This window comes from Ciconia boyciana, chromosome 26, assembly GCF_034638445.1.
Source record: "Ciconia boyciana chromosome 26, ASM3463844v1, whole genome shotgun sequence".
In the NCBI taxonomy this organism is placed as follows: domain Eukaryota; kingdom Metazoa; phylum Chordata; class Aves; order Ciconiiformes; family Ciconiidae; genus Ciconia; species Ciconia boyciana.
Genome location: NC_132959.1, coordinates 469923 through 494774, shown reverse-complemented (window position 1 = coordinate 494774; position 24852 = coordinate 469923). Strand labels below are relative to the sequence as shown.

At 64.8% G+C, this 24852-nt stretch overlaps 1 protein-coding gene across 1 annotated transcript; it reads right to left on the bottom strand.

Moving 5' to 3' along the window:
• Positions 1–2024: 2024 nt before the first annotated feature.
• KCNN3 (potassium calcium-activated channel subfamily N member 3) lies at positions 2025–24629 on the bottom strand. The gene is made up of 8 exons (XM_072847035.1): positions 23788–24629; positions 20700–20795; positions 16716–17134; positions 13032–13173; positions 10880–10990; positions 9377–9504; positions 9130–9199; positions 2025–8641 (listed from the first exon to the last, which is right to left on the bottom strand). The coding sequence occupies exons 1-8, from the start codon at positions 24511–24513 to the stop codon at positions 8345–8347; spliced, it is 1989 nt and encodes a 662-aa protein (XP_072703136.1). The 5' UTR covers positions 24514–24629; the 3' UTR covers positions 2025–8344.
• Between the last annotated feature and the right edge of the window lie 223 nt (positions 24630–24852).

Here is a 24852-nt window from a genome sequence, read left to right as displayed (position 1 = left end):
AGAGCCCATCCGAGATGGAAATAGCTGCGGGACAGGCCCCCAGCTCATTTTATTCCTGCAGCGGGCGCAGGAGGGTGTTTACAGGAGGTTTTTCTCCCTGGGCTCAGGAGCCATGGACCGGATCTGGATTGCCCAGCTGGAAGCCGTGGCTCCCCCTTGCTCGCCGCCTGCCCCTTTCCCCGGGAGCAAAAGCTGCTCTGCGGGGAGAGAGGCTCACGGCTCACAAGCCGGGGAAACAGCGGTGTGCAGAAGCCGTAGCTCAGCGCTGGAGCCGTTTGCCTGCCTGCGTGCGAATGCAGAGCCTGATCCAAAGACCCCGGTCCCTGCCAGCCCTCCCGCGTCCCTGGGAGCTGCCTCCTACGTCCCGCTCGCTCCCAGCGGGCAGGTGCCGATTCAAACCCGTGCCTCGCAGAGCCATTTGCTTGTGGCTTTCCCCTCCCTCGTGGAAGGCCAGCAGTTCCCCACTGTTTATAAAAAGCTCTATCTGTAAGGAACTGTTGAGCAAAACAATAGCTTTTTTTTTTTTTTTTAATCTCTTTTCCTCCAAAGTGCACTTCCCCTCCTGTCCCTGCACACCCCGGTGCTGCCGTGAGCACGTCACACTGGGATGGGTGAAGACGCCCAGACCCTCACACCGACAGCAGCATCCTCCCTCCCTCCCTCCCTCCTCGGGCTGGGAAAGCGAAGGGCAAACGGCCGCAGGGAGGCAGAGATCCGCATTATGGACATGATTCTTTTTCTCCTTGGAGAAGCCTTAATCCCAAGCCATTAATAAAAACAGATTTCTTGCCGCACGCAAAGATTAAACGAATTTTGCCTTGTCTCCGTGGGCAGTATCAGAAATACAGCTGCCTTCATACGTTAGGGCTCTGCTGCGCTAAGCCACTAATACTGGAAACAAAGCTCGAGGGTTTTAATCACCTATCAAAGAGTCCCCCAGACTGTTGGAGGTATTTTTAGGATTTACAGGTATTAGCTCAAAAAAAAAAAAGCCCGATTTATCGATTCATCGTGATTCAACTACTTCACATCACCCCCCTCCTCCTCCGCTGGCCCCGCAACACCCATAGCGGGGTTAGCCGGGGGGGTCGTGCCTGGTGGCACGCTCCTGCCCCACGTACGGGGATGCATTTTGGGGCAGCCAGTCCCTCAGGCTGCTGCCTTAGCGCCCACTCGCTGACGGAGCGAGCCAAAGCTCGCGGCGCAGCGTTGCCAGGCTCTGAGCAAGGCTTTTGACTCGTCGCCTGGATTTAGTGGCGCTCAATGGGAAAGGATCCAGCTTCCCCTTCTCTCTACCAACGCGTTCCCTCTGTGAAAGTTGTTTTCATGCCCTTTGCACCCCGGCCAGCTTTTATCCTCGTTTCTTTAGAGGTGAGGGATGAACTGAGCCATTAGTGGAGCTGGAGGGAACAGCCCAGCTCTGATGTCCGGGCAGAGCTGGGGTGAGCGGGAGGGAAATCCTCGGGGAACCTCGGCACAGAGCTGGAGGAAAGAGCATCCGCCATGCCATCGAGCTCCTCCGCTCCCTCCTTGAGCCCCAAGCGCACGGGAACCCCGACCCCCTTCAAAAAAGCCCTTTTGGGAGCAGGTGGCTGGAAAACACCTCACTGCTCACGTAAAGCAAGGCAGCTGCCCGGGAGCCAGGTACTCCCGAGAGGCAGCAAGCAGTGCACATGGTTTTACAAAGCGCCCAGCGTAGGGGCTCCGGAGACGCTACCCCAGCCTCAGCATCCCCCGCACAAGGGAGCGGGGATGCTTCTCCCTCGCCGGGGTCTCCCCAAAGCACGCAGATGGACCCCGGGAGGCACAAAGCTGCTTCCCGGGGATGCACGGCAAAGCTCAGCGCCGACGGGGCAACCACCACACCGAGCACAACCCTCGCGGCACCAGGCTTTCCTACGGCAAGGTGTAACCGCGCCAGAAACGCCTCCAACATCGCTCCACAGCCGGACCCCGACCCCGGCGAGGGGGAAGAAGAGAGCTCCCAAGACCAGCAGAACAGAGGGGTCTGAAGCATTTATAGATGTACGTATATATCATATATTTGTGTGTGTAACTATACATAGATAGCTGCATACTTACACACCCGCACAGGTAAATATTTATAGATACTGACCTCTTCAGATTAAAGTCCAAGGCACTTTTTACAGTGAACAGGTTAAAGCCATAGTTTAAAACATGCCTGTTTCTGGGTACAGCTCGGGTTTATGGCAATGCTGTGGGGACGGGCCAGTCCCTGCTCCCTTTCCCCCAGCTGAGCGATCGGACCAGAAGGAGGGATGTAAGCCCAGGGCCGGATCCTGACCACAGAGACACGCAAGCGGCTCCCACTGGGATGTGCGTCGGCAGGTCGGGGCGTGCCGAAACCTCGGCGGAGGGGGGGAAGAACACTTTGGGCAGAAGAAGGAGCAGAGCTGGGCGCACGTCTCGCCGCACCCGGAGCACCGGAGCCCCCGGCCGAGAGCACTTGCCGGGCAGGCGGTGCTGGAGCCCTGCCCGGTGCCCCACGGGGCTCCGAGGTGGTTCATCCCAGAGGGAAATAACTAATCCCACAGAGCAGCTTTTCCTCTTCCCTGCAAAAGCCCCTCTCTGCCACCCCGAGCCCTCTGGGTGCCTTTGGGCAGGGAGCTCAGAAGCCGGGCGAGGAGAAGCTGGGACCAGCGCAGAGCCCTGCAGCCGCATCTTCCCCTTCTCAAACTGCTGAGGAATCACCTTCCCCCCCAGCAAACCTACCTGGTGGCCATCACACAGGGCTCCGAGCCGCCTGGGACATGCTGGGCAGGAGAAGCCCAAGGGAGAGTGGTGCAGGAGGCCAAGCACCCCAGAAATCCCCAGGCACCCCCAGACCCAGCTGGCAGCAGGGGAGGCTCAGCCCTGCCCTCCTGGGGGATCCAGCCCCTCTCTGGCAGAGCTATAAACCCCCGAGCTGGTCCCGGCCGTGTCCCAACAAGGGGCAGATGCCTCCAACAACCGCCCCACAACTGGGGCAAACGTGTGGGGCAGGAACAGCCCCAGCTGGGCAATCCCAGGCAGCCGCCCTCTGCCAGCTGGTTTCTGCAGGGGGATTTCAGGTCTAGGGGCGAGCAAGGAGCCACCAGAGCTCATGGCAGCTCATCGCTGCTGAGACCTGACCCTACTGGGTTTAACTGGCCTGGGAGGGTCAGGCCAGCACATCCGTGACAGTAATAACGGCGATAACGATGACAGCACGGCAGTGACTGCGACTCTGAAGGGGAAGAGCTGGTAAAGGGGCTTTTAGGCTTTCTCTGGACAAAAGCGGCAGGAATTGGTCCCGTAGGCGTTGCTCGTTCCCGGCCGTGGTCAAGCTCTGTGCAGGAAGACTGGCCGGGAAGGAGCATCAGGGCTGCAAAAGAACATTTTAAGACTTATTTGCCCACAGACTTGATCCAATGGGGATCAGGTCCAGCAGCTCAGGGGCTGGAGGTAAGGAAGAGACGCTCTCTGAGGCTCAAGGAGTTCGTCAGCGGGAAGGCTGAGACCTGCAACCTCATTGCATTTATCTTTCATGCTCAGGGCTTTGTCCTCCTACGCTGTCGCAGCCTGAGGTCGAAGGGAGCAAAAACCGTGGCTCCCCAGGGCAGGGCGTGAAGCCCAAACTGGGCACCTCCCGGCCACCTCCCGGCCACCTCCCGGCCACGGCGGCTGCGTTCGCTCGGGGCAATTCACCCGGGAGAGCGGGATCGCTCCCGGGAACGCAGCCCCTGCCTGTGGCAGCGCAGGTCACCGGGGCAGGGCTGCCCTTACCCCCATCCCAGAAATGAGGTGTTGACCTGAGAAGAAAAAGCGAGGATGCTATTTCTGCCTGCCTCCTTCTGCGCAAACCCCGCACAGCCCAGCTCCACGTCTCGGGAGCCAAAGCAGGCAGGAACAGTCCTGCCTGCCTGCCTGCCTGCAGGTCCCCCGGCCAGGCGCAGAGCAGCGTGCTTCAGCAGCCGGCATGGCACACACCGGCTTTGCCGGGGAGGAGGAGGACGTTTGCACCCTCACCCTTTCCTAGGCACAGGTGATTCCCTAGTTCAAAGCCTGCCTGGATCCTGCCCGTGCTGAGCCAAAACGTGCCCAAAGTCCGGCCGGAGGAGGGAAGCAGCGTGCCCTGCACCACTTCGCCCAGGAGAGCCTCCATCCTGGGGGAGAGGGGGAATTTTGGCTCTCGTAGAGCTCATGCCCGGGGAGCTGAGTCCCTCCTTCAGCTGGAGGAGACAAGCGGGGAGGGGAATGGCTTTCCAGAAACCGCTGAGACCCCAGGAGAAAAGGGGGGGGGGGCAGACCTCTCCCTAGGAAGAAGCAAAGCTCCAGTGCCATCGGGCTAGGGCTACCATCTGGGTCTGGACCTGTTAAAGGCCAGCTTCCAGGTAATGGGAGGGAATACCTGGGGGTAAAGGACAAGGAGCGTGGGGAGCCTTTCTGGCTGGGGTCCTGCACCCCTCCTCTGCCACCCCTGGCCTCCGTCCTCACTGGGAGCAGCGGCTGTACTCAGAAACAGACATTTTTGGCAGCAGGCTGGCGTCGCTGCCTGCTGACAACCGGGTTGGGTACAAAACCATAATTGAAAGTTACAATAACCTTTATAATATAGCAATATATTTCATAGTTAAAATAAACTATTATGCTTTCCCCTATTGTTAAAAAAGAAGCGAGCAGTACAGAGGCAAGATGCAAACCCAGGTCGAAGCTCCTTAAGTCTGGACAGAAACGTCTGTGAGTTTGCAGAGAGAACGTGGTATTTTTCTGGCGTTTCTAGGATGTTTCCTCGCAGTCAGCGCAGGGAGGAGGTTCGTGGAGCAAAAAAAAAAACCGAGGCTGTGCCGAAAATGAGACTGGCTGTGGCTGGGTGGGTCCTGGAGGGGCTTCGGGGGTCAGCCCCGGTGGCGCGTGGGGTTGGATGCTTCCCGGCTGTGGGAGGTCGGCATCTCTTTGGGATTATAACTCTGTGTCGCAGTTTTGTTCTTGTGCTTTTCCTCCACCTCGGTCGCTGGTCCCAGCTCTTCTCTCTGCTTCTCCCGACGCCCTTTGGGGCCGCAGGCTCTAAAATGATGTTCTCGGGTGTGTAGGGAGCATCCCGCCACGGGGAGAGGGAGCATTTACCGGAGACCTGCCGGGAAGGGAAGCTCCGGTTCGAGCTACCACGCTGCCCTGGGAGTGAGCTGGGGCTGCCGCCTGCACCGGGGCGGCTCAGCTGCTGGTGACCGAGAGCCGCTCGCAGGGAGCAGGGCAGGGGCTCCAGGCAGACACCCCCGTGCCCAGAGCCCCCCGGCACCGGGAGACGCCGCGAGCTGGACTGTGCTGGGGCTCCGGGAGCTCGCCCCGTGCTTGCCCTCACCGTGGCCTCGGAGCGGCTCCCCGGTCCCGGCACTGTGGGGGGGTTAGTCCCGGTGCTGGCCTCGGTGGGGTCCGGTGAGCCCGGTGCTCGGGGTGATTGGTCAGGGCTACCGGCACCGGTGTGGAAGCACTGGCAGGGGTGCGGGTGCAATATGGGGGTGCGGGGGGGGGTGCGGGGAGCAGGGTGAGGTGCAGAGTGTGGGGTGGGGGCTGCAGGGTGCACAGGATGGAGGGTGTGGGATGGAGGGTGCAGGGGTGCGCGGGATGCAGGGTGTGGGTAGGGGGGTGCAGGGGTGCGGGATGCAGGGTGCGAGGTGCAGAGCATAGGGTGCAGACCAGGGCTGCGAGATCTCAGGCAGAGGCGTCGTTTGGGGTGCAGGGGTGAGGCTGGGGGATGCAGGGTGTGGGGTGCGAGGTGCAGCGATCACACCGCCCCAGCCCAGCTCCCGTCAGCCCTGGTGAAATCCCGCCGAAGCAGCGGCTCTGCCCCAAGACAAGGATCTCTTGCACCGGTTACGATCCGGAAGCTCTCACCACTGCTCCTTCCTCCTTCCCTTCAGCACCTCACGTCCCAGCAAGCTGACAGCGCCTGGTCTTGCCTTACTCCATTTGATTTCTCAGACTTGATCATTAGCCCGTAAGGAGGTTCCCGCTGGCGATATCAATTCTGAAGCATCAATACTTCCTCCAGCTCGCTGACACCCCAGAATACATCTCTGCACTTCACCCCATGCACAGACCCCGCTGCACGTGGCAGTTTGCTCCTGCCCAAACCCCAGGAGAGGTGTGGAAGCGTTTTTCTCCGCTGGCTGCCTGCAGGCCAGTGGAGATGCTGCATTTCAGGCTCATTCTCAGAATTTGCAACGTTTTCTCCATTGCCACGCTGGAAACCTCCTTACAGAGATGGGCGGAAGCTTCTCCTGCCGGGGAGGGAGGGCTGAGGGTCACCTGTAGGCACACGGGGAGCAGCAGCAGGGCTAAGGACAGACCTTGGGGGGCTGCCAAGGCAGCGACGCTCTCCCAGCCATCCTGCCCACCCTACAATTACACTAATGACAAGAGTTTGGAAGAGGGGAAGAGCAGCTCATTCCCAGAAGCCACGCATCCCCTGCCGGCCGAGGACCAGAGAAGGCTGGCGGCCATCACCGCCTGCCTCCTCTCCTCCCCGAATGCGACGGGAACAACCCCAGCTCGCTGCCCTGCTACCAACGGGCTCAACTGCCGCACCGGGAGCTCATTTTGCAGCACTCCCGCTGTCGCCTTGCAGCCTTCCTCCTCCTCCTCCTCCTCCTGCCGCTGGCTGGGGCCAGCAGGGAGGAGAGCTCCTCGCTAACTAGTGCTTGTTTTCTAGGTAACTTTAATTGCAGGGCACGAGGAGTAAACCACCTACCACCGGCAGCAAGTGGAGTTTTGCACAGAAATTCCCCGGCATCGGGCTGATGTGTCCCTGCCTACGTGCGCACAAAATCCGGCGTTATTTATGGAAGGGAAAGAGTTACACAGGAGAAGATTACAGGCTGAGTATACCTGGAGTAACACAGTGACTTTGATTACAATTACTGACACTGCTGGGTGAGGTGTAATTAATATCGCGGAATAATTACATGGTTACTTCATCTGTTTAAAAATATATAAATAGCCTCTGCTGAGTTTTCATTGAAAGCAGCAAACACCAGCCCCAAAGCTGGAGCCCGGCAGCAGCAGGCAGGGCTCCACGCAAGGACCCGGCAGAGCCCCAGCAGAACCCCGGGGCAGAACTGGGGAGGAAAAAGGGGGAAATGGTAAAAGCAGAACAGAAAATGGCTGGTTCCAGAAGTAGCCAGGTGATGCCCAAGGGTACCTCAGGAAGCTCAACGCCAGCAAAAAATAAAGCATAAGGGGCCGCGCTTCGGCAGGCACAGGCGCTGGCTAATGCCGAGCGCTGCACCATTGCCGAGACGGCGCCGGACGGTGCTGCTGATCCCCACCAAACCCAGCAGAAGCAGCACGAAGGCAATGGGCTTTGTTTTAAACAGATGAAACGCCTGCCCCCGCTACCACATCACTTGCCGGCAAGCCCCTGCTTGACCCCGGCGGATTCGGCACTGCCGGCTCCACTGCGGTCGTTCCCGGTGCAAGCGGAGGCGGTTGTAGCTGACGGGGTTTTTCATCCGGCAGTTCTGAGGCCGCCACAAAGAGCCCAGCGGCTTCCCAAAATGCTGGGGGGGGGTCCCGGGCGGGTGGCGATGTGAGCACCCGGAGACCCCCCCAGCGCCTGGGCTTGCCTGCCGGCCCCGCCATCGCCGCATCGGCTGGGGGCAGCCCTGCCCGGCCCCACAGCCCCGCACGCTTTAGGCACTGCTTTCCCGGCTCTGGCGCGCGTCTCCAGGCAGAATATGACACCGAGGACCAGAAAGAAGAAGCGTCCCTTGTTCTGCCCGGGCAGAAAACACTCACGGCTCCGGAGAACCCCCCCCGGGCAGGTTACGGCCAGACACCGTCGCCCGCCTGGCAACGCGAGAGGGGGCTCGTGTGGGTCCCAGTAAGGAGATGGGATGGAGCGTGGGCAGCGTAGGTCAGAGCCTGTGCAAGAAACCACCACGTTGGCATCTGCCCAGTGGGCTTTGCGATGGTGAGAGGGGCAGGGGGCGAGGGGAGGAAAACTCTCCCTCTGGTGTCTCCGTTGCTTCAGTGCTTCTGACTTGGTGTTTTGTTTTGTTTTCAAATGTGAAGACCTGAGATTGAGCGTGGGTTTTCCGTCCGCCACCGGACGCCGCGGCACGGGCTCGCCCGAGGCGTCGCCTCCCGTCCCCTTCCTTCACCACGTGTAGAGGCACCTGAACGGGGATGCGATTCCCGATACCAAGGCGTTGGCAAAGCTCCGAGCATCGCTCGGCACTGCTGGTCCTACCGGCTCCGGCCGAAGGGTCCTGCGGCGGTGCGAGGACCAGAAGAAAGTCCATGGAGACCTCGGGACCTGCGTGGAAATGCTTCCCCTGTCCGTGGGGGGCTGAGGGACTGTGTTTTAGCAGCTGCTTGAGCTCGTGTAAGGGGTGGGGAAGGAGGTGGAGCTGACCCCAATGGGGCTCTCGGAGAGAGGAGTTTGGGGGGTGCCCACCGGCACACCGACCCCCCGCGCCTCCAGGACGGCGGCGAGCAGGCGCTGCTGCTGCTGGCGCAGCATGTCGGCCATCAGCAGGGGCAGGGAGTTGAAGCTGGCGCTGAGCTGCTCCAGCTTGGACTCCAGGCTGCCGATCTGCTTCTCCAGGTCCTCGCTGCGGTCGTTGAGCTCGGTGATGAGGTCGTACATCACGTTCTGCATCTACCGGGAGGGGACAGAGGGGACAGCGGAGGGGTTAGTGCCACTGCCGCTGGCAGCGTCGAGCCCTTTAACCCCTTCCTGTGAGCCGCCCCATCTCAGCCTGCGCCGGGAGCTCGCCGGGCACCGTGACCGCAGCTCGGCTCGCCCCGGGACATTAAAATGAGGAAACCCTGCCTCCGTGCAGGCAGAGGGGAAAGGGGTGGCCGGCCCCATGCTGCCAAGCAATGGTACCCCCAGCTGGGGCTGCGTAAGGGGGTGCAGGGAGCAAAGACCTTTCCTGGAAGCAGGGTGACCCCCCACCAGTCCCTGGCTTGTGCCTGTGTTTCTCCTCCTGCCTTGCAAGGGCAGCCATCTCACGGCAGCTATTCCCGGCTGATATCTACCGAGCCGGAGCATTTTGCGGTCAGCCAGGTCTGCTTTAGTTTTTCCAAGTGAAGAGAAACGCTCAGGCAGCCTGGCCGAGCCGTGAGGTCGCTGCGGGCACTTGCCTTTGAGAGGTCGACCAGGGTGTTGGCTTGGTCGCTCAGCTTCCTCTGCTCCATCTTCACGCTCCGCAACCTGGGGAGAAGGAAAGAGCAACGTGGCTGCACGCCCTCCCCAAATGCAAACCACAGCCGGAGACCTGCCCGCACCCAGGGCCATGGGAAATTGTCCCCACACCCCTGCCAGGGGCTGGACCACGACTCCTCGGGGCTGGGGCTCAGCGTCCCCCCAGTCCGGCGCGCAGCCCCTTACTGGTGAATGGCTTGTAGGAACTTCCTCTGGTGCTTCCTGACTTTGGCGTGGTCGATCTTCTTCAGCAGCTTGGTGTGCTTATAGATGAGCCACGTTTCCCGCAGGACGTTGGCCGCCGCGTTCTTGATCTGCAAGAGGAGAGTTGGCTGAAGGTCACTGGCCCCGGCTGCTCCGGCACACAGGATGTGGGATTTCATGGAGACACTGGTCTGGCTCTGCCGTGAGCCGCCGGTTCGTAAGCCGGTGCTGCAAGAGCACTTGACTCGCCCCAGCTGGACCAAGGCGCTCGGCTCCGCTCCCGCACGGTCTCCTGCGCCTTTGCACGGGATCACGCGCAGCTCGGACGGCAGCAAGGGCAGGCAGAGCTGCCCGCACCGAGCGGCGGGTCTTGGCCCCTGGTGCGCCTGCATCCCCATCCTACCCCGCACCGATGCTCTGCCACCGGGCTCCTCGCCCGCCTGTGAAGCTGTACCCTGAGCCTCGAGAAAAAGAAAAACATCCCAAAGTTTTTCACGATTCCCACATCCATCTGCTGCTCTTGGCAGGTCCCGGCTGGGCTGCCAGCATGAGGACGCAGCTTCCGCAGGCTCCCCGGCTAAACCACGGCTCCGCTGCTCACTCCAAGATGAATTGGCGCGGCCTGCCTGGCACGGAGCCTGCAGATCCATATCCACGGCCGGGGGAGCGGGGCCGTCCGGCTGTTTGCTTTCCCGGCCCGGCCACGCCAAGGCCCCCGACTATCCCCGGGGCGTCAGGGCTCTGGCCGGTGTGCGGCTCTGCCGGGGCTCTGCTCTCCCCAGCGGGGTTCCCCAGCCACATCCCGGCACTGGGAGGTTGCCCTTCCACGGGCTGCACCGACGCTCGCTTTGCCACCATCCCCTATATAAAATATCACTCCTGCACCGGCGTGTGGAGCCCATTACGTCACACGGTGCTGTCGGGTTGCCGACGCTTTGCCGTGATGAGGATGCTGAGCCCAGACACCTCCTGCCGTCCCCGCACGCTGCCGGGGATGTGACGCCAGACCCCGGCGCAACCAGCAACCGCGGACCTCCCCGCCACAGCCGCGGCCTCTGGGTCCCTCCTCGGGGATGGAAACCGCCGGAGCCTCACAGCACGGCTCTCGTCTGCGGCAGGCAAGGTGCTGAATCACCGAAATCTGGTTGTCTTCCTGACACCGAGCTACATGAGATCACACTCCGCAAGAGGAGAGAGTCTGTATCCTCCCAGGGAAAAAAAAAAACGGGATTTTCCTCTCGGGGGGTGTGAGCGAGCATCCTGCATCGCCTAAATCCCTGATACAGAGCTGGTGTTGTTTGCCTTCACCGTAACGCTTGCGCCTGCACTGCATCCAAGGCACTCGGCCACCTTCCTCCCGCCATGGTACCCATGGGACCTGCACCCAGGGGTGCCGACACCTTCCTCCCACCACGGTACCCAGCACCCCCAGCTCCTGCCGCAGGGTACGGCCCCCCGCTCCCACCGCCCCCCGCGGCACCTTACCCGCTTCGTCAGCTGCGTGTCCATCATGAAGTTGTGGACATGCTTCTCGGCTTTGGTGAGCTCCAGCTTCCTGGCCACCACGGCCACCACCAGTGCCGTGCAGCCGGCACCCTGCACGGGGACATCAGTCAGGGAAATGGTCTGTCGCCCTCCAGCACCCTCGTGCAACAGCAGCGCTCCCACCCTCACCATCGCAACCCCCTAATTAATTAAAGCTCCACGGCCCCCACCCACATCATCCGAACGAGGAGATAGCACAAAGCCTGGGTGTCCTTGAGCGGCTGACGATGTGCTGAGTAATTAACGGGAGAGGCCGGGGCTGATTTAAGAGGTCAGCGGTGATCAGCGGTGAGCCCTCGCCTCCCCGGCACTGATGGCTGGGCTAAGCCTGCTTATCGGTGCCACCGCGGGCCGGGGACCTGCCCCGTGCCGGTGCCCTGCGGGATGGGGAGTCCCCACTCCTGAGAGGGGTCCGGGGTGGGAGAGCGGTGGGGAAGCACCAGGCGACCTGGGTGAGAGCGAGGAAGGGGACCCCCAAATCAGGACCCCCTGAATCGCCGCATCTCCCATCAGCGACAGCTGGGAGCTCGCTTATCCCGGCAATTAGGGCCGGATCCGTGCGGTAGCCGTCATCTCCGGCACGTATTTGTCTTTGGAAAGCAAAGGTGCCAAGCCTCCGCTCCCTGCGGTGCTCCTGCGCTCTGCCTGCCGCTGCCCGTACCAGATGAGCCGCTCCCCCCTCCCAGCACTCTGGCAGAGGCCCACGATCCTGGCAAACGCGCCTTAATTTATTAAAGAGTCATTAATTAACATCATGCTCTGAGCTGAATCCGTTAGCATCCCTGAAGGTCCCGCTGGGTGCTCTCAGCTCCCACCGCTTCTCTCTTCCCGGCGGGGCAGCCGCCCCCGGTGCCGTGGCTCGGGGACCCCGGGAGAGCCCCGGCCCTGGCAGTCGCAGGGGGTCCCGATCCCCGCCGGCGGGGCACTGCTGCCAGATGGGCGCCGGGAGGGGGGCACGCTTTGCCAGATGGTGCCTCGGTTCAAAGTAATCCCCGGCTGGGGCGGGAGCTCCGAGAGCCCCCGGCACCGGGACCCCCTCGGCCGAGCTGGCGGCTGCTCCCCTGCACCGCGCTGCTGGGAAATGCCGCGTCTCCAACCCCAACAGGGATTTTTCTCCCTCGCTTGGCTCCTATCAACAGCATCAGCCTCGCTGGTGCCCAACCTCATACGAGGCAGATCAAAGACTTGCAGATAATATAAAATTAATACCCGCCGGTGGAGCCGCCTCGGCCGACAGCTCTCACGGGGCGCAGAGCGGCAGAGCTGAGCCTGGACAGTGCCGGGTGCCGGCTCGGGCTGCCCCAGCTGGGAAACGGGGACAGGGACGGCTCCATCCCCAGGGCCTGGAGCTGAGGGGAGCAGAGCCGGGGTGCTGGGGGCTGGGATCCGCAGAGCAGCCGTGACCTCAGGGCTGCCGGCCGCTCCTTCGGCCGCCCCGGCTGGAAAGCCCCGCAAGCCGGGACATCTCACAGGCGCCTTGGAGCAGGTATGCCGGAGGCCCCGGAGGACGGTGACCTTCTGGCCGTGAGGGAATGAAGCCGCAGCAGAGCGGTGACGCTGGTGGGAGCGTGGAGGGCTCCCAGCCGGTCCTGGCTGTCGGTGGAGCCGGCAGCATTTGGGATCGCTCCGGGCGATGGAAGCCAGGTGGTGCGAGCAGGGACGGCCAAGGGATGCTCGGGGGCCCCTCTGCTCCCTGGGGACATCCCTGACCCCGCTGTGGTCCGGCTCCCCCCTCCCTCGCCGAATGCGGGTCCAAATCCACCCCTTTTTTGCCAGCGGGGACCGTGGGGCGGGGGATGGGCTGGTGTCCCACACCGCGCCCCACACGGCAGCACCCGCCAGGCACGCACCCAGCCTGCACCACCACCTCCTTAACCAAACCGCCACGTCCTGCTAATCACTGTGCTTACGGTAATCGCAGTTACAGCTCTATCAGCTTCCCGGCTGCAAGACCTCGGAGCCGAAGCCGTTGCACCTCGTGCATGGACAAGCCAGCTGGGAAGCGGGTCCCTGTAAAATCTGGCAGCCTTGCTGCCGCGGAGGGGACAGGCAGAGCCCGCGGGATGGGCGACCGGCTCGGCACGGCCCTTACCATGATGCCAGTGAGCAGGCAGACACCCTTCCCGCAGTAGGTGTGCGGGACCATGTCGCCGTAGCCGATGGAGAGGAAGGTGATGGAGATGAGCCACATGGCACCCAGGAAGTTGCTGGTTACGTCCTGCTGGTCATGGTACCTGCCAAGGAGACACGGGCATCAGCGTCACGGCAGGGGACAGGGATGGCTGCGGGGAGCAACGGGGGCACCTGGGCACGGTGGCTCCTCTGGCACCAGGCTGTGCTGTGCAACGGGGGATAGGGATGAATAACGTGGCAGGATGCCCCATAGCAGCAGCGGTTGCACAATTTCTGGTGCAGGAAAACCCACATGGACAAAATCAGAGTGAAAACTCAACAGAAAGGGCTTCTGCTTTCAGTCAGACCTGTCACCACATCCCGGTCCCGCCGGCTGCGTCCCCGGTGCCACACGGCGTGGTGGCGAGAGCTGGCTGATGGGAGAAACAGCCGTGGCTCTGCAAAGCCCCCAACCACACCAGCTCGCCGCCGGCATCCTCCTCTGCCGCGGGCTGAGCCCACTCCCCCTGCGCCACTCCGGGAGATGGAGCCGTCAGCGGCCACGGCAGAACCGCCGGGGACGGATCCTGCCAAGCTTCCGGCACGCACTTGGCTCTCAGACGGCGCAGGGGAACGGCTCACACACTCGAGACAAAGCACACGTGGAGCAGCCGCGGCTTCGGGGACGCTGCAAACTTTCCATGGCCACGTCCCTGCCGAGCTACGAGGTCAGCGACCGCCCTGGCAGCCAGCTGTGGCTCTTCCGGCAAACACACACCCGGGGGCCTCGGCTGCCTCCGGCTCCCCAGGGCCAGCGCGAGCCCGGCCGAGCCGTGCGGCGATGCTCCCCAGGGGATGTGGCGCTGGCTCCCGGTGCTGGCTCCCGGGGAAGGCAGCACCTTCGCCCTGCCACGGGCAGGACGGTCACCCTCCTGCCCGCACGCATCCCTCTCCCTGGCAGGCTTCTCCCAGCCTCCTCATGAAATCGTTAGAGGGAAACCAGATGGAGCTTTTGGCAATTCCCCCCCAGTTCATCCCAGCTCCTCGCTCCCAGCGCAGTTGGGTTTTCTCCTCTTCTGAAACGTTTTTCCCCCCAAGTAACCGGAGACTCGAACGAGATCCCGGCACACGAGAAAGCACCCTCAGCCACAGCGAGAGCCGCTGCCACGCTCCGGGCCATCACCATCCCATCACCGCGGCCACGGTGGGGCTCCCCAAAATCCCAGTGCCGGCAGTGGCGCGCATGCCCCATCCCAGCCCCGTCCCGCAGGATGTGAGCTCTCGAGCCGCAGGGACAACCCCAGGAGCATCGCGCTGGGGAAGGGGGTTATGGCGCAGCCGGACAGACGAATGTTTTCTCTTCCGAGAAGCACTTTGAGCAGAAGGAGCGGATAAACATGGGAGCTGGCATGCGCCGCAGCAGGAAGAGGGGCTGCCCGCTCGCGCCGAGGGCTGCCGCAAACGGTTAGACCCCAGCGCCGGTTTCCATCGTCCCCTCATCTGCCTGCCACCACCAAGGGCACAGCCGCTCCCTGCCGACGGGGCTGCCCCGAGCATCGCCCTGGTCCCCCGCAACGCCTCCGCCGAGGGGAGCGTCGCCACACCAGGATGCTGCGGCAGCACTGGCTCGGCTGGACCGACCCCATCCGTTTGGGCAGTACCACTGGGGAGCCCCGGGCTGGCTGCACCCACAACCTGGGGAGCGGGGCCGGCTGCACGTGCATGCACACGTGGGTGCTGCCGGCGGGCAGGCCCGGCAGCACTGCCGGCACCGCAGGCAGCTCTACGCCGCGGCCGGGCGAGCGGGCGAGGTTGCTAAGCGACTCGCTGCCTTCGGAGAGCTGCAGCCCCCCGGCACGCACTCGAGGATGCCCGGCAGCGATGCTGCACCCGCGGGCACTGGAGCAGCCCACGGTGCCGAGGGGACGCGCCACAGCCATGCTACCCCAGCCCGGGGACCACGTCTTGGAGTGGCACAGCCATCTCTGAGCCACCCAGCCCCAGCGGGTGCCGGTTGGGGATGGTCCCGCAAGCCACTGCAAACTGGTTTCCAGTGCCGGTGCAGCAACCTGCCGTCGGTGGGGACACAGGGACACGTCCTGGGTGGCCCTTGCAGGAGCTGTGCAGCACCCAGGGCCGGCACATGCCCCGGGGCCGGTGCATCCCTCGGGGACGGAGGATGTCCCAGGGGTCGTGCGTCCCCGCGGGTCGGCGCATCCCCAGCCCGGCCGGGAGCCCGCCTGAGTTCACGTCTGCCGCTCTGTAGACAGAGGGAGGTGGCGGCAGCTCACGGCAGCTGCGGTGCCGGTGATCTGCAGTGCCTCGTCTGCGTCATTTCTTTTTTTTGTTGTTGTTGCTGCTAATGGTTCTTTATTTACATTGCTTTTTCCAGCCTAAGCCCCCCAGGTGCAGAATCAACCCCCCATGCGTCCCCCGGGAGCCTGTCTGCCCACTCCCCGATTAGGAGGCACAAATAAAAATCTCCCAAACACAATTAAGCAGCGCATGACTATCCAGCACATCCTGAGAGCATCATTAAGGGAGGCAGGAAGGCAAACGCAGCCTGTAAAAGCTCGCAAAATCTCAGCGTGCCGCTCCGCTCCGCTGCCGCGGTACTTAAAGCTGCTCTAATGCCCCTTCACGGGGTGACCGGCGCGATGGGTCCTCCCGGGGAGGAGGGGTGGCCTTCCTCCCGCCTTGCAAGCACCCAGAAGCAAGCAGGGTGTCCCAGGGGACCCCGGGGTGCCGGCGGGTGTGAACCCTTGCACCTCAGTTCCGAGTATGGCACGAAGCTGCTGCAACAACTTAAAGGGATTTCGTGCGATTTCGCTAATCCACGGACACCAAACGGAAACACGCACCCGGCTCGGGCGCTTTCCCGCAGACCAGCCCAGGCTCCCAGAGCCCTCGGAGGCAATTAGCCGCGCTTTGATGGCAGCCCGGCGTCCAGCTCAGCCTCCTGGGGACAGGGATGGCCCCGTGCTGGGACAGGAGACAGGACACCCTGCGAGGGACCTGTCCTCCCTGCCCTGGGATGGACGGGTGCCACCGGCACCTTGCACCGCAGTCGGGGAGAAACCCCTCCGGCACAGCGCTGGGGCGGGCTGGGGGTGCTCTGCCACGGCCCCCCGCTTCCCCCCGGGGGACAGAGGGGTGCCGGCGTGTCCCCCCGAGAGAGGGAGGTGCAGCGGTACCCACCGGGGCCGGTCTCCACAGCAACCCCCGCGCCGAGCACGCCGATGCCGGTGTGATGCCATCCGGCAGTGGGTTTGTCACCGCGGTGTTGTCATGGCAGTCGCTTGCAGCGATGCCAGAGCTCGAGCCAGGCGCTGCCACTCGCCAGCCTCACAGCACCTCCAGCCTCTCCCCGTGCACGGCCCCCCCCAGTCGCTGCCGCTCCCCGCGCCCCCCACGCTCCCTCCTGGGGCTCCCGCGCCGGCTGGCACCGCGCACCGTCCCGTCGCATGGGGACCCTGCCTGTCCCCAAGGCACTGCGCTGCGAGGACAGGGCTGTTCCTGCCTCTGCCTCCTGCCCGGGACAGGGGAACATCGGGGGGAACCCAGAGCTGCCGAGCCCCCACATCTCTGCATCCCTCCCACAGGGTGCTGGGACATCGCAGCTCTGCCGCGCATCCCAAACCGCCGCGCATCCCAAACCCCTCACCTCTCGCACACCCGGACTGTCCACGCAGCGATGATCCAGAGGGAAATGCTGAAGACCAGCAGCACCGTCCCAGGGCAGATGGTCATGAGAGTCTTCATGACGAAGCGGGTGTTGAAGTTGATCTTGTTGAGCGCCCCGATGCTGCGCGAGGAGGCGTCGGTGAAGAGCTTGCTGTGCAGCAGCATCACCCGAGCGATCAGGTAGAGGCGCAGGAACATGGGGATGGACAGGATGATGTCCACGTCCGCCTCTGCCCGAGAAGGCGTGTAGGAGAAAGCCAGGCGGGCTGTCCAGAAAAATTTGTACTCCCCGGGGATGGGGTGTATGGCACAAACCAGCATCTCCAGGCTGATGTAGAGAATGCGCTCGTAGGTCATCGCTATCCGCCAGTCGTCGGCTCCGTTGTCGATCACAAAGAGCTACCGGGATGCAAAACCACACGGTTACCGGTGGCCCCGGCCAACCCTGCCCCACCAGCATCCCGCCACGGGCAGCAGGGGGGACCGATACCAGAGCCCCACAGAGCCGGGGATGGCTTCGGCCAGGAGGGCTGGGGATGGATCGGGAAGGAAAAGGTGGGAATGAGCCTTTGCCATCCCCTCCGCTGCTCTGCCTGTGTGTCCAGGGGACGGTTACGGTGCTGGGGGCACTCCAGAAAGCTTTAGGGTGCCCAGCCTCGAGCACATGCCCAAGCACGGCACGGGGACAGCTCGCTCCGACCCACTCCCGCACGCCGGCTGGCAGGAGCCCACCTCCCAGCACAGCCCGCTTGCCCGGGGCACAGAGACGGCCGAGCCGTGGTGCCGCAGAGCACCAGCACGAGCCGCCCAAGCCCCTTCGCTCCCGCCGGTGCTGCACCAGTGTCACCGACAGCCACCATGCCCCGAGTGCCAGGGCAACTTTTGGGGAGGGAACGCCACAGCCAGAGCACCCGGCCGCTGGCGGCGATGGGATCCGGTTGTCATGGCAACCGCCGGTTCATCCTGGGTACCAGCTCCTCTCCCACTGCCGGCGACGGAGTCGGGGTCTCTGCGGGAGCGGGGGGGACGGCAGCTCGGGCTGGCCCCTCCAGGATGCCCCCAGACCCCTGGGGGTCACCCACCCCGTCCTGCCTCAGCGGGTCCATCCTGAGGCTGCCGTCGGCTTGTCCCTGGAGCAACGGGGACACCCGTGTCACCTACAGCAGCGGGGACGCACTCAGGGCCTCTCCACAAGCAGCGCTTGGCAAAGACGCCGCTGGGAAGGGATCCAAGGGGGACGTGGCAGCCGGTGCTATCGTCACCGGCGTGTCCTCGACCCTACAAAGCACGGAGTGACACCGGCGCGTCCAGGGGGCCAGGAGCTCTCGCGGCTGCTCCAGCCCGGGCGGTGGGTGGGAGCGCAGCCCCGGCTGGCACCGCGCCCGGGAACAACCCTCCCGCCCCGCTGGAGGCCCCAGTGCACCTGCGCCAGCCGCCTCGCCGGCACGGCACGGCACACAGGGCTCTCCCCGGGGACGGCAGGAGCTGCTGGGACTGACTCACGGAGCGGCCGTCCCCGGCCACCTCCCTTTCTGTTTGGAAAGCTCCGCTCCTTTTAGCTGCTTTGTTTGAGAAATTGTTTATAAAAATGCTCCAAGCTGTCAAGGGAGATCCTCAGGCAGTTAGCAAGCTGACAGCCCATTCCTTCCTGGAAAAGGGTGTTAAAAATAAACAAATTAGCAAGAAGAAAAAGGCAGGGAGCCTTTTGACTGCGTGTGGGGGGTTTGCGACGGGCCAGGTCAGGGAAGGGAAGGAGCAAGGAGGGATTTGGGCAGGTTCCCCCTACGCCAGCTCCTCTCAGCCCTGCACCTGCGGCGCATCGCTGCGGGTTTCCATGGAAACCCCGGCGCGGTCCAGTGGTACCCGACAGGGCATCCCCAGCATCCCCGGCACCGGCTCCGGCAGGGGAAGGAGCAAGCCTGTTGGCCACCGCAGCTCCAGACAAGCGAAGCACAAGGAAAGCCGCCGAGAAGCCGCGTGGGGGGAAAAAGCTTGACCTGACTAAATGCACAAAGAGCCCTGGGCACCCCGAGGGCAGGGACGAGGGGGGCTGTGCCTCCCCACTCCCCCCGAACCCTCCCGGCTGGAGCTGGCAGCCTCGCCAGCACCACGCTCCATCATGCGCTGTGGCGAGAAACGCGGCGCTGGCAGGGGAACGGCACGCTCCGCACCACCCCGGGGCACCGCAGCGGTGCCAGACCCTTCCCCGGGGCGGAGACCGGAGCCATCCCAGGGCGCTGAGCCCGGTGCCACCGGGAGCAGGTCAGCCCCTGCCCGCAGGCGCAGGGAGGGCGAGGACCCGGCAGCGCTGCTGGCAGCTCCCTGCACACGCTCAGCCCAACGAAGAGCGAGTGACACACACCATTAGCAGCAGCTCGTAGTCTTGCAGCAGAAAGCAGAGCTGGGAGGCCGGGGGGGGGGGCGGGCGGGAGGATCTTGTTCACCTGCAGCCCTGGCTGGCGGGCACAGGGACACCCCGGGGACCCACCGTCGTCCCGGCCCATCGGGTGACAGCGGGCGTAGGCAGCCGGGGAGGGGACAGGCAGGACCCCAGGAGCTGGACCCAGGACCCCCGGCACGGCGATGCCCCGGCCCCAGAGAAACCAAGGCACGGGGAGAGCCGCAAATGTCCTGAAGGACTCGGCAATTAACGCAATTAATACTGAGGAAAGAGGCCGAAGCCGCTGTCAAGTGTTTCCTGGAGGCCGGGGAGGTCTGGCAGTGCCGTGGCAGGGCGAGCACAGCCCCCCCTTAGCAAGAGGGACGAGAAGCTGAGGATTTACAGCTCGTCAGCCCCACTTCCATCCCCGGCCGGATTATCAGCAATCCCTTTATAAGCACCTAAGAGATAATAGGGCGATCAGCAGCCAGCGTGGCTTTGTCCACAGCAAATCAAGTCAAACCGATCTCGTTCCCTTCCCTGCCAGTGCAACCAGCCCCGCGGAGCCGCTGGGGCCACACAGCTGGACCGTGGCGAGGTTCGGCGTCCGCACCGGCACGGGGCATGTGCTCAGGGACCCTGCGGAGGGACGGCGGCAGAGATTTTGGCTCTGGCCGCGGCCGGAGCCGGGGGAAAGGTGGGAAGCCCTGCGCGCTGCTCGGGTGGACGCTATGTTTGCACAACCCGCTCCCAAGAACAACAAGCAGAGGAAGCCGGGAAGTGTCAGGGCACGGCCCGCCCGGCTGACCCCAACTGCCACCACCCCGGGGTAAATAAATATTATTCTAGCAAAAACCAGTGTTCTCAAATATTTGCTTTGAGCAACCCACCACCAGGCTCGGTCCCCGTGCAGTCAGGCTGAGCCGGAGGGGTGCCTCCCGGGAAGGTCCCTTGCAGGCAGGAGGCAGGCAGGGAGCGGGGGTCTGCCTCCAGCCCCCCAGCCAGCAAAGCTGCCCCATTCCCCAGCCTCGAGCGGGACGAGGTGCGATCTTTGGTGCACCAAAACACCGGGTACTCAGGGCCGGGGGCTTTGGCGTCCCTTCCCAGGATGCTCCTTCTCCTGCCCGGTGATTCATTCCTCCCATCCCCAAAACACAGCAGCATCGTGCCAAAGCCGGATCCCATGGGGAAGCGCAGCCTTCCTGGAGCGAACTGGGAGCCCTGTCATTTCCCAGCAAAGCCGGGGCAGGCAGGGAGGAAGAGAGTGGGCAGCCCTGATTAGGAATGGATTTCACAGCTTTCCTTGGCACCTCGGCTGGTTTGAGCCCTTCCTGGCTGCAGCCTCCCCCAGCCGCCGGCAGCTCCACCGTGCACCCTGCGCCCGGGCAGACCCCTCGGTGCCCGGCCTCGCTGCACCCCGAGAGCCCTCGCTGCCCCCAAGGCCCCTGCAAGGAGGGAGAAGGCTCCACGCAGGCTGCGAGCTCGGGTACCGCATCCCACCAGGGTGGCTGGCAAACCCCGCAGCCCGCCCCAGCCACCCGCCCCGGCAGCCCCTCGCTCGCCGCCGGCAACACCGGGACCTACCTGCACCTCCCGCGTGTGGTAGGCGATGATGAGGCCCAGCAGGATGACGGTGGAGAGGCTGATAAGGCATTTCAGGGCCAGGGAGAACATGGAGTCCTGCAAGGCGAGAGCAGGGCGGGCGTTAGCGGGGATGAGGCCGCGGGACCCTGCCGGTGCTGGCCACGATGCCGGGCTCCGCACCCCCAGGGAGATGCTGCCCCCCCCAACACCTTTTTCCTTCCCCGCCGGCCCCAGCTCCCAGCCCGAGCGGCTCGGCACAGTGGCGAGGGCACCGCCGGCACCGCCGGCACCGCGGGCGAGAGCGGTCCTTTCTCCAAAATGTTTTTTAATCCGACTCTGCCAAGTGTCATTACCAGCCTCCCCTCGCTGGGACGCGCGATGCCAGCACCCCGGCTGCATCCGGCATGAGCCCAATATTATGGCACCCTAATGGATGGTCTAATTAGAGCTTCCTGCTAATTAGCTCCATGTAAATTAAACCAGCCCCTGATTCACTGGTGGCCAAAGCGGCTGCTCCCCAGGACCCCGCTGGGAAGAACAGGATTCACCGTCCCCTCCCTCGGGCTCCCCTCCGGACCCCATTTCAGTCGCCGGCAAGCTCATGCTGCTGCCGGCCACAACCCGGCCCCGCCGGTGCCGGGCCACCCACCGAGCACCGGCAGCCCCTCGCCAAGGTGTCCAAACCAACCTGCCCTGCCACCGCACCCATCCCACACCTCCACCCCATCCCCAGCACGCCGAGACCCAGCACGCTCACGGCGTGCTGAGACCTAGCATGCTCGTGGCACGCCGAGACCCGGCACGCTCACGGCACGGCACACCCAGGCCTTCAGCCTCGCTTCTCTCCCTCTCCCCGGTGCTCCCCATCCCCGCGGGGTATTTAAACGCGGAGAAGGGACTATTTGCCGCGGAGGCGGTGGCGCATTGTTAACGACTTGGCTCCGGCCGCGCAATTGTGTGGATATAATGGCTGGTGCTGAGAGAAGTGCCAGGGACCAAACAACGGCTATTAATAGGCAAACTCTGGGGCAGGGCTCGTGCCAAGGCCGCTCCGGCCAGACCCTTCCCGGGGACACTAATCCTGCCTGCGCAAAGCACGGGGACCCACCGGCCCTCCCTGGCAAGCGTTATTGGCAAAGGCTGCTGCACACCCACCGCGTTTACCAATGCCTCCTGGCAGCACCGGGTCCGGAGGGACCCGGCAGGAAGAGCCGCTGCTGGATCCCACGCTCGCGGCAAAAAACGGGGGGGGGGGAGGTTGGCCAAACTGCGACGACGCCTCGGCACCCCCGGCACGCATTCTCCCCGTGCCACACAGGTGGCAGGATGCTTCACCCCGGCGGTGCCGCGCAGGCTGCTCGTGACTCTGGGAAGCAGTGGGTGCCGTCCCGGAGGCAGGAGGGGCCCCATCCTGCTCAAGGGACAAGGCAGAGAGCAGGCAAAACCCGGCCACCGCACCCTCGCTTTCCGGTTCAGCCCCGGCACCCTCCGGCCTGGGGAGCACGCGGCAGCACGGCTGCTGGCCGCGGGGCAGAGCTGGAGCCGGGCCATGGCGGGCAGCACCGACATCCCCGTCCACACAACAGCTGCCGGCCCCAGCCCCAGGCGCTCCTTGGGTCACGGCCGCATCCCTGCCGGCAAGCTCTGGTTTCCCACCAGGGGCTGCCGGGGGGAATTTATAGACGGTCGCCCGCTGCCGCAGCCCCGGCCAAGGGCCTGGGGCGGGTGGGAGCCAGGGACCCCCCTGCACCCTGTGGTTATCGGCACGAGCACCGCGGTGCGCAGCAGGCGCCGGGGCAGGGGTCGGGGCCGCGGGTGGCTGCGCAGCGGCAACGCTGACTCACAGGGTCTTCCCCGGCTGACACAGCAGCTCGGCGTGTCGGGGCCAGCGAGCGTGGCAGCGGTGCTGCCGGCAGCCCCGCGAGGGTGGCTGGTCCCTCCCGGCACCAGGCATGCGGGCCCAGGGAGCCCGGCGAGGGCGGCCACGGCTCAACAGGTAGCGGGCGCAGGTGGGGGACAGCGGTTCGACCTTGCTCCTGCCGAAGGGGAGCGGGCACCGCCGGGGAAGAGGCTCCGGTGGCGAAGCATCCTCCTCCCTCGGCAGGGGAGCCAGGGACGTGGGCTCGGCACCGGGGTGTCCCTCTGCCTTGGGCAGCCGGGGCTCGGGAGCCCCCCGCCGCCAGCCGGGCACCTCCGTGGGGAGGCGGCGGGGTCCCCCGCGCCCACGGGACCCCCAGCCGTGTCCCTCCCTCCCTCCCTCCACCTGCTCCAGCTCCGTCGCCTCCTCCGCCTGCGCCGCCCTCCCCACCACCCGCGCCGGATAATGGCAGGAAGCGGCGAGCAGCCCCTTCCCACCCCGCTCCTTCCCCTCCGCCGGCGGCACCGCGGCACAGGGACCCCCCCCGGCCCCCTTGGCAGCACCATCCCGCTGACGCCCATGGGTGCCACACACGCCCTGCCGGCGCGGGTGCCGATGCCTTCCCCTCTCTGGATAGGTATAAATAACATGACAGATGTCTATACAAAGAGTTATTCATATCGCTGCCAACCAGCGCAGCCCGGGAGCAGGAGCTGGAAGGGGCGTGGGGGGGCGAATTATAAATAAAAGACACCGTCCTGCAAAAAAAAAAAAAAAGAAAAAAAATGGAAGAAAGGGGTGTGGAGGAGGAGGAGGCGGGGGGGGGCTCCGCCGCACCGCCGAGGGCACAGAGCCTCGAGGAGCGCCCAGCCAGGCCGGCGAGGGGCACGCAGACCCCGGGGGGTTGCTCCCCGGCTCTGCTGGCGCACGGGGCAGCTCCGCCAGGACCCGGCACAGCACCCGCCCCGGCACACACCGGCTGGCACGCGGCCCCAGCGGCCCCTGGCCCGGCACTTGCCGACACCTGCGGCCACAGCGTCCCCGTAAGGCCCCCGGGCCGCCCCGTTGGTCCCCAGCCAGCCTGTACGGCCCCGTCCCGCACCATACGGGGCAAACGGTTCCGTGTTTGTCCCACGGGACACCGTACGGGGCAAACGGCACCGTGCTCACCCCACCGGGCACCGTCCGGCACCGACGGCCCCGCGCCCACCCCCCTGGACCCGTCGGTACCTTGGAGTAGAGCCCCCAGGAGAGCTCGGTCTCGATGACCATGACGACGATGCCGAACATGCCGAAGATGAGCGCGTAGTCGCTGAGGCGCTTCCTCTTCTCGAAGAGCGCCCGGCGGTGACCCAGCCGGTAGCCGATGTTCTGCGCCTTACGCTTGGGCCCCTTGGCGAAGGCGGCGGGGGCCGGGCGGGCGGGCGGGCGGTCGGGTCGACGGGCGGCGGGCGCGTGGTTGTCCTCGCGTGAGACGACGATTTCGGGGGGTCCGCCGGTACCGAAGAGCTGCAAGGGCTGAGCCTCCGGCTCGGCCTCGATGAGGTTCCTGCGGGATGCGCTGAGCCGGCTGAGGGGCTTCATCACCCCCCCGCTGTACTTGCAGGAGCTCATGGCGATCTCGGTGAAGGGGTTGCTGTCCCGCCGGTGCACCAGCGGGCTGGGTTGCCGGTGTTTGCCGCTCCCCGCCCCGGAGCCCGCCGGGTGGTCGCCGAGGTTGAGCTGGCTGCCGTGGCGGGAGGAAGGGTGGAGGGCGGCGGGGGCGGCGGGAGGAGGAGGAGGGGCCCGTAACGACCCGGGCGAGGAGTGCAACAGGCTGTGCTGGAGCGGCGGCAGCGCGGCGGGAGGCGGCGGCGGCGGCGGTGACCGTTCATCCCCCGGTAAGGGGCAGGGACACCGACCGTCCTCCTCCAGGTCCCCCACGCCCGAATCGTGGAGATGCCCCGAGGTTTCCATAATGGCGGTACCGGCGCCGCTTTCCCGGGCACCGGCGCCGCTTTCCCGGGCACCGGCCCCGCGCGCTGGATCATGAATGGGCGCCGCGCGCTCGCCGCCGCCGCCGCCGCCGCCGCCGCCGCCCCCGCCGCCGCCGCCGCTGGCCCGGCCCCGCCGCGCCATTGGCCACGCCGGGGCTCCCCGCAGGCTGACATCATCCCCGCCCGCTCCCCGCTTCGTATCCCCCCCCCTCCCCTTCCCTCCCCGCGCCCCCGGTTCCTGCGTCTCTGCGGGGTCGTTCGGGACTTGTAGTCCGCGGGGGGGGGCGGGGACGCCGGTACCGGCGCCCCCGCGGACTAC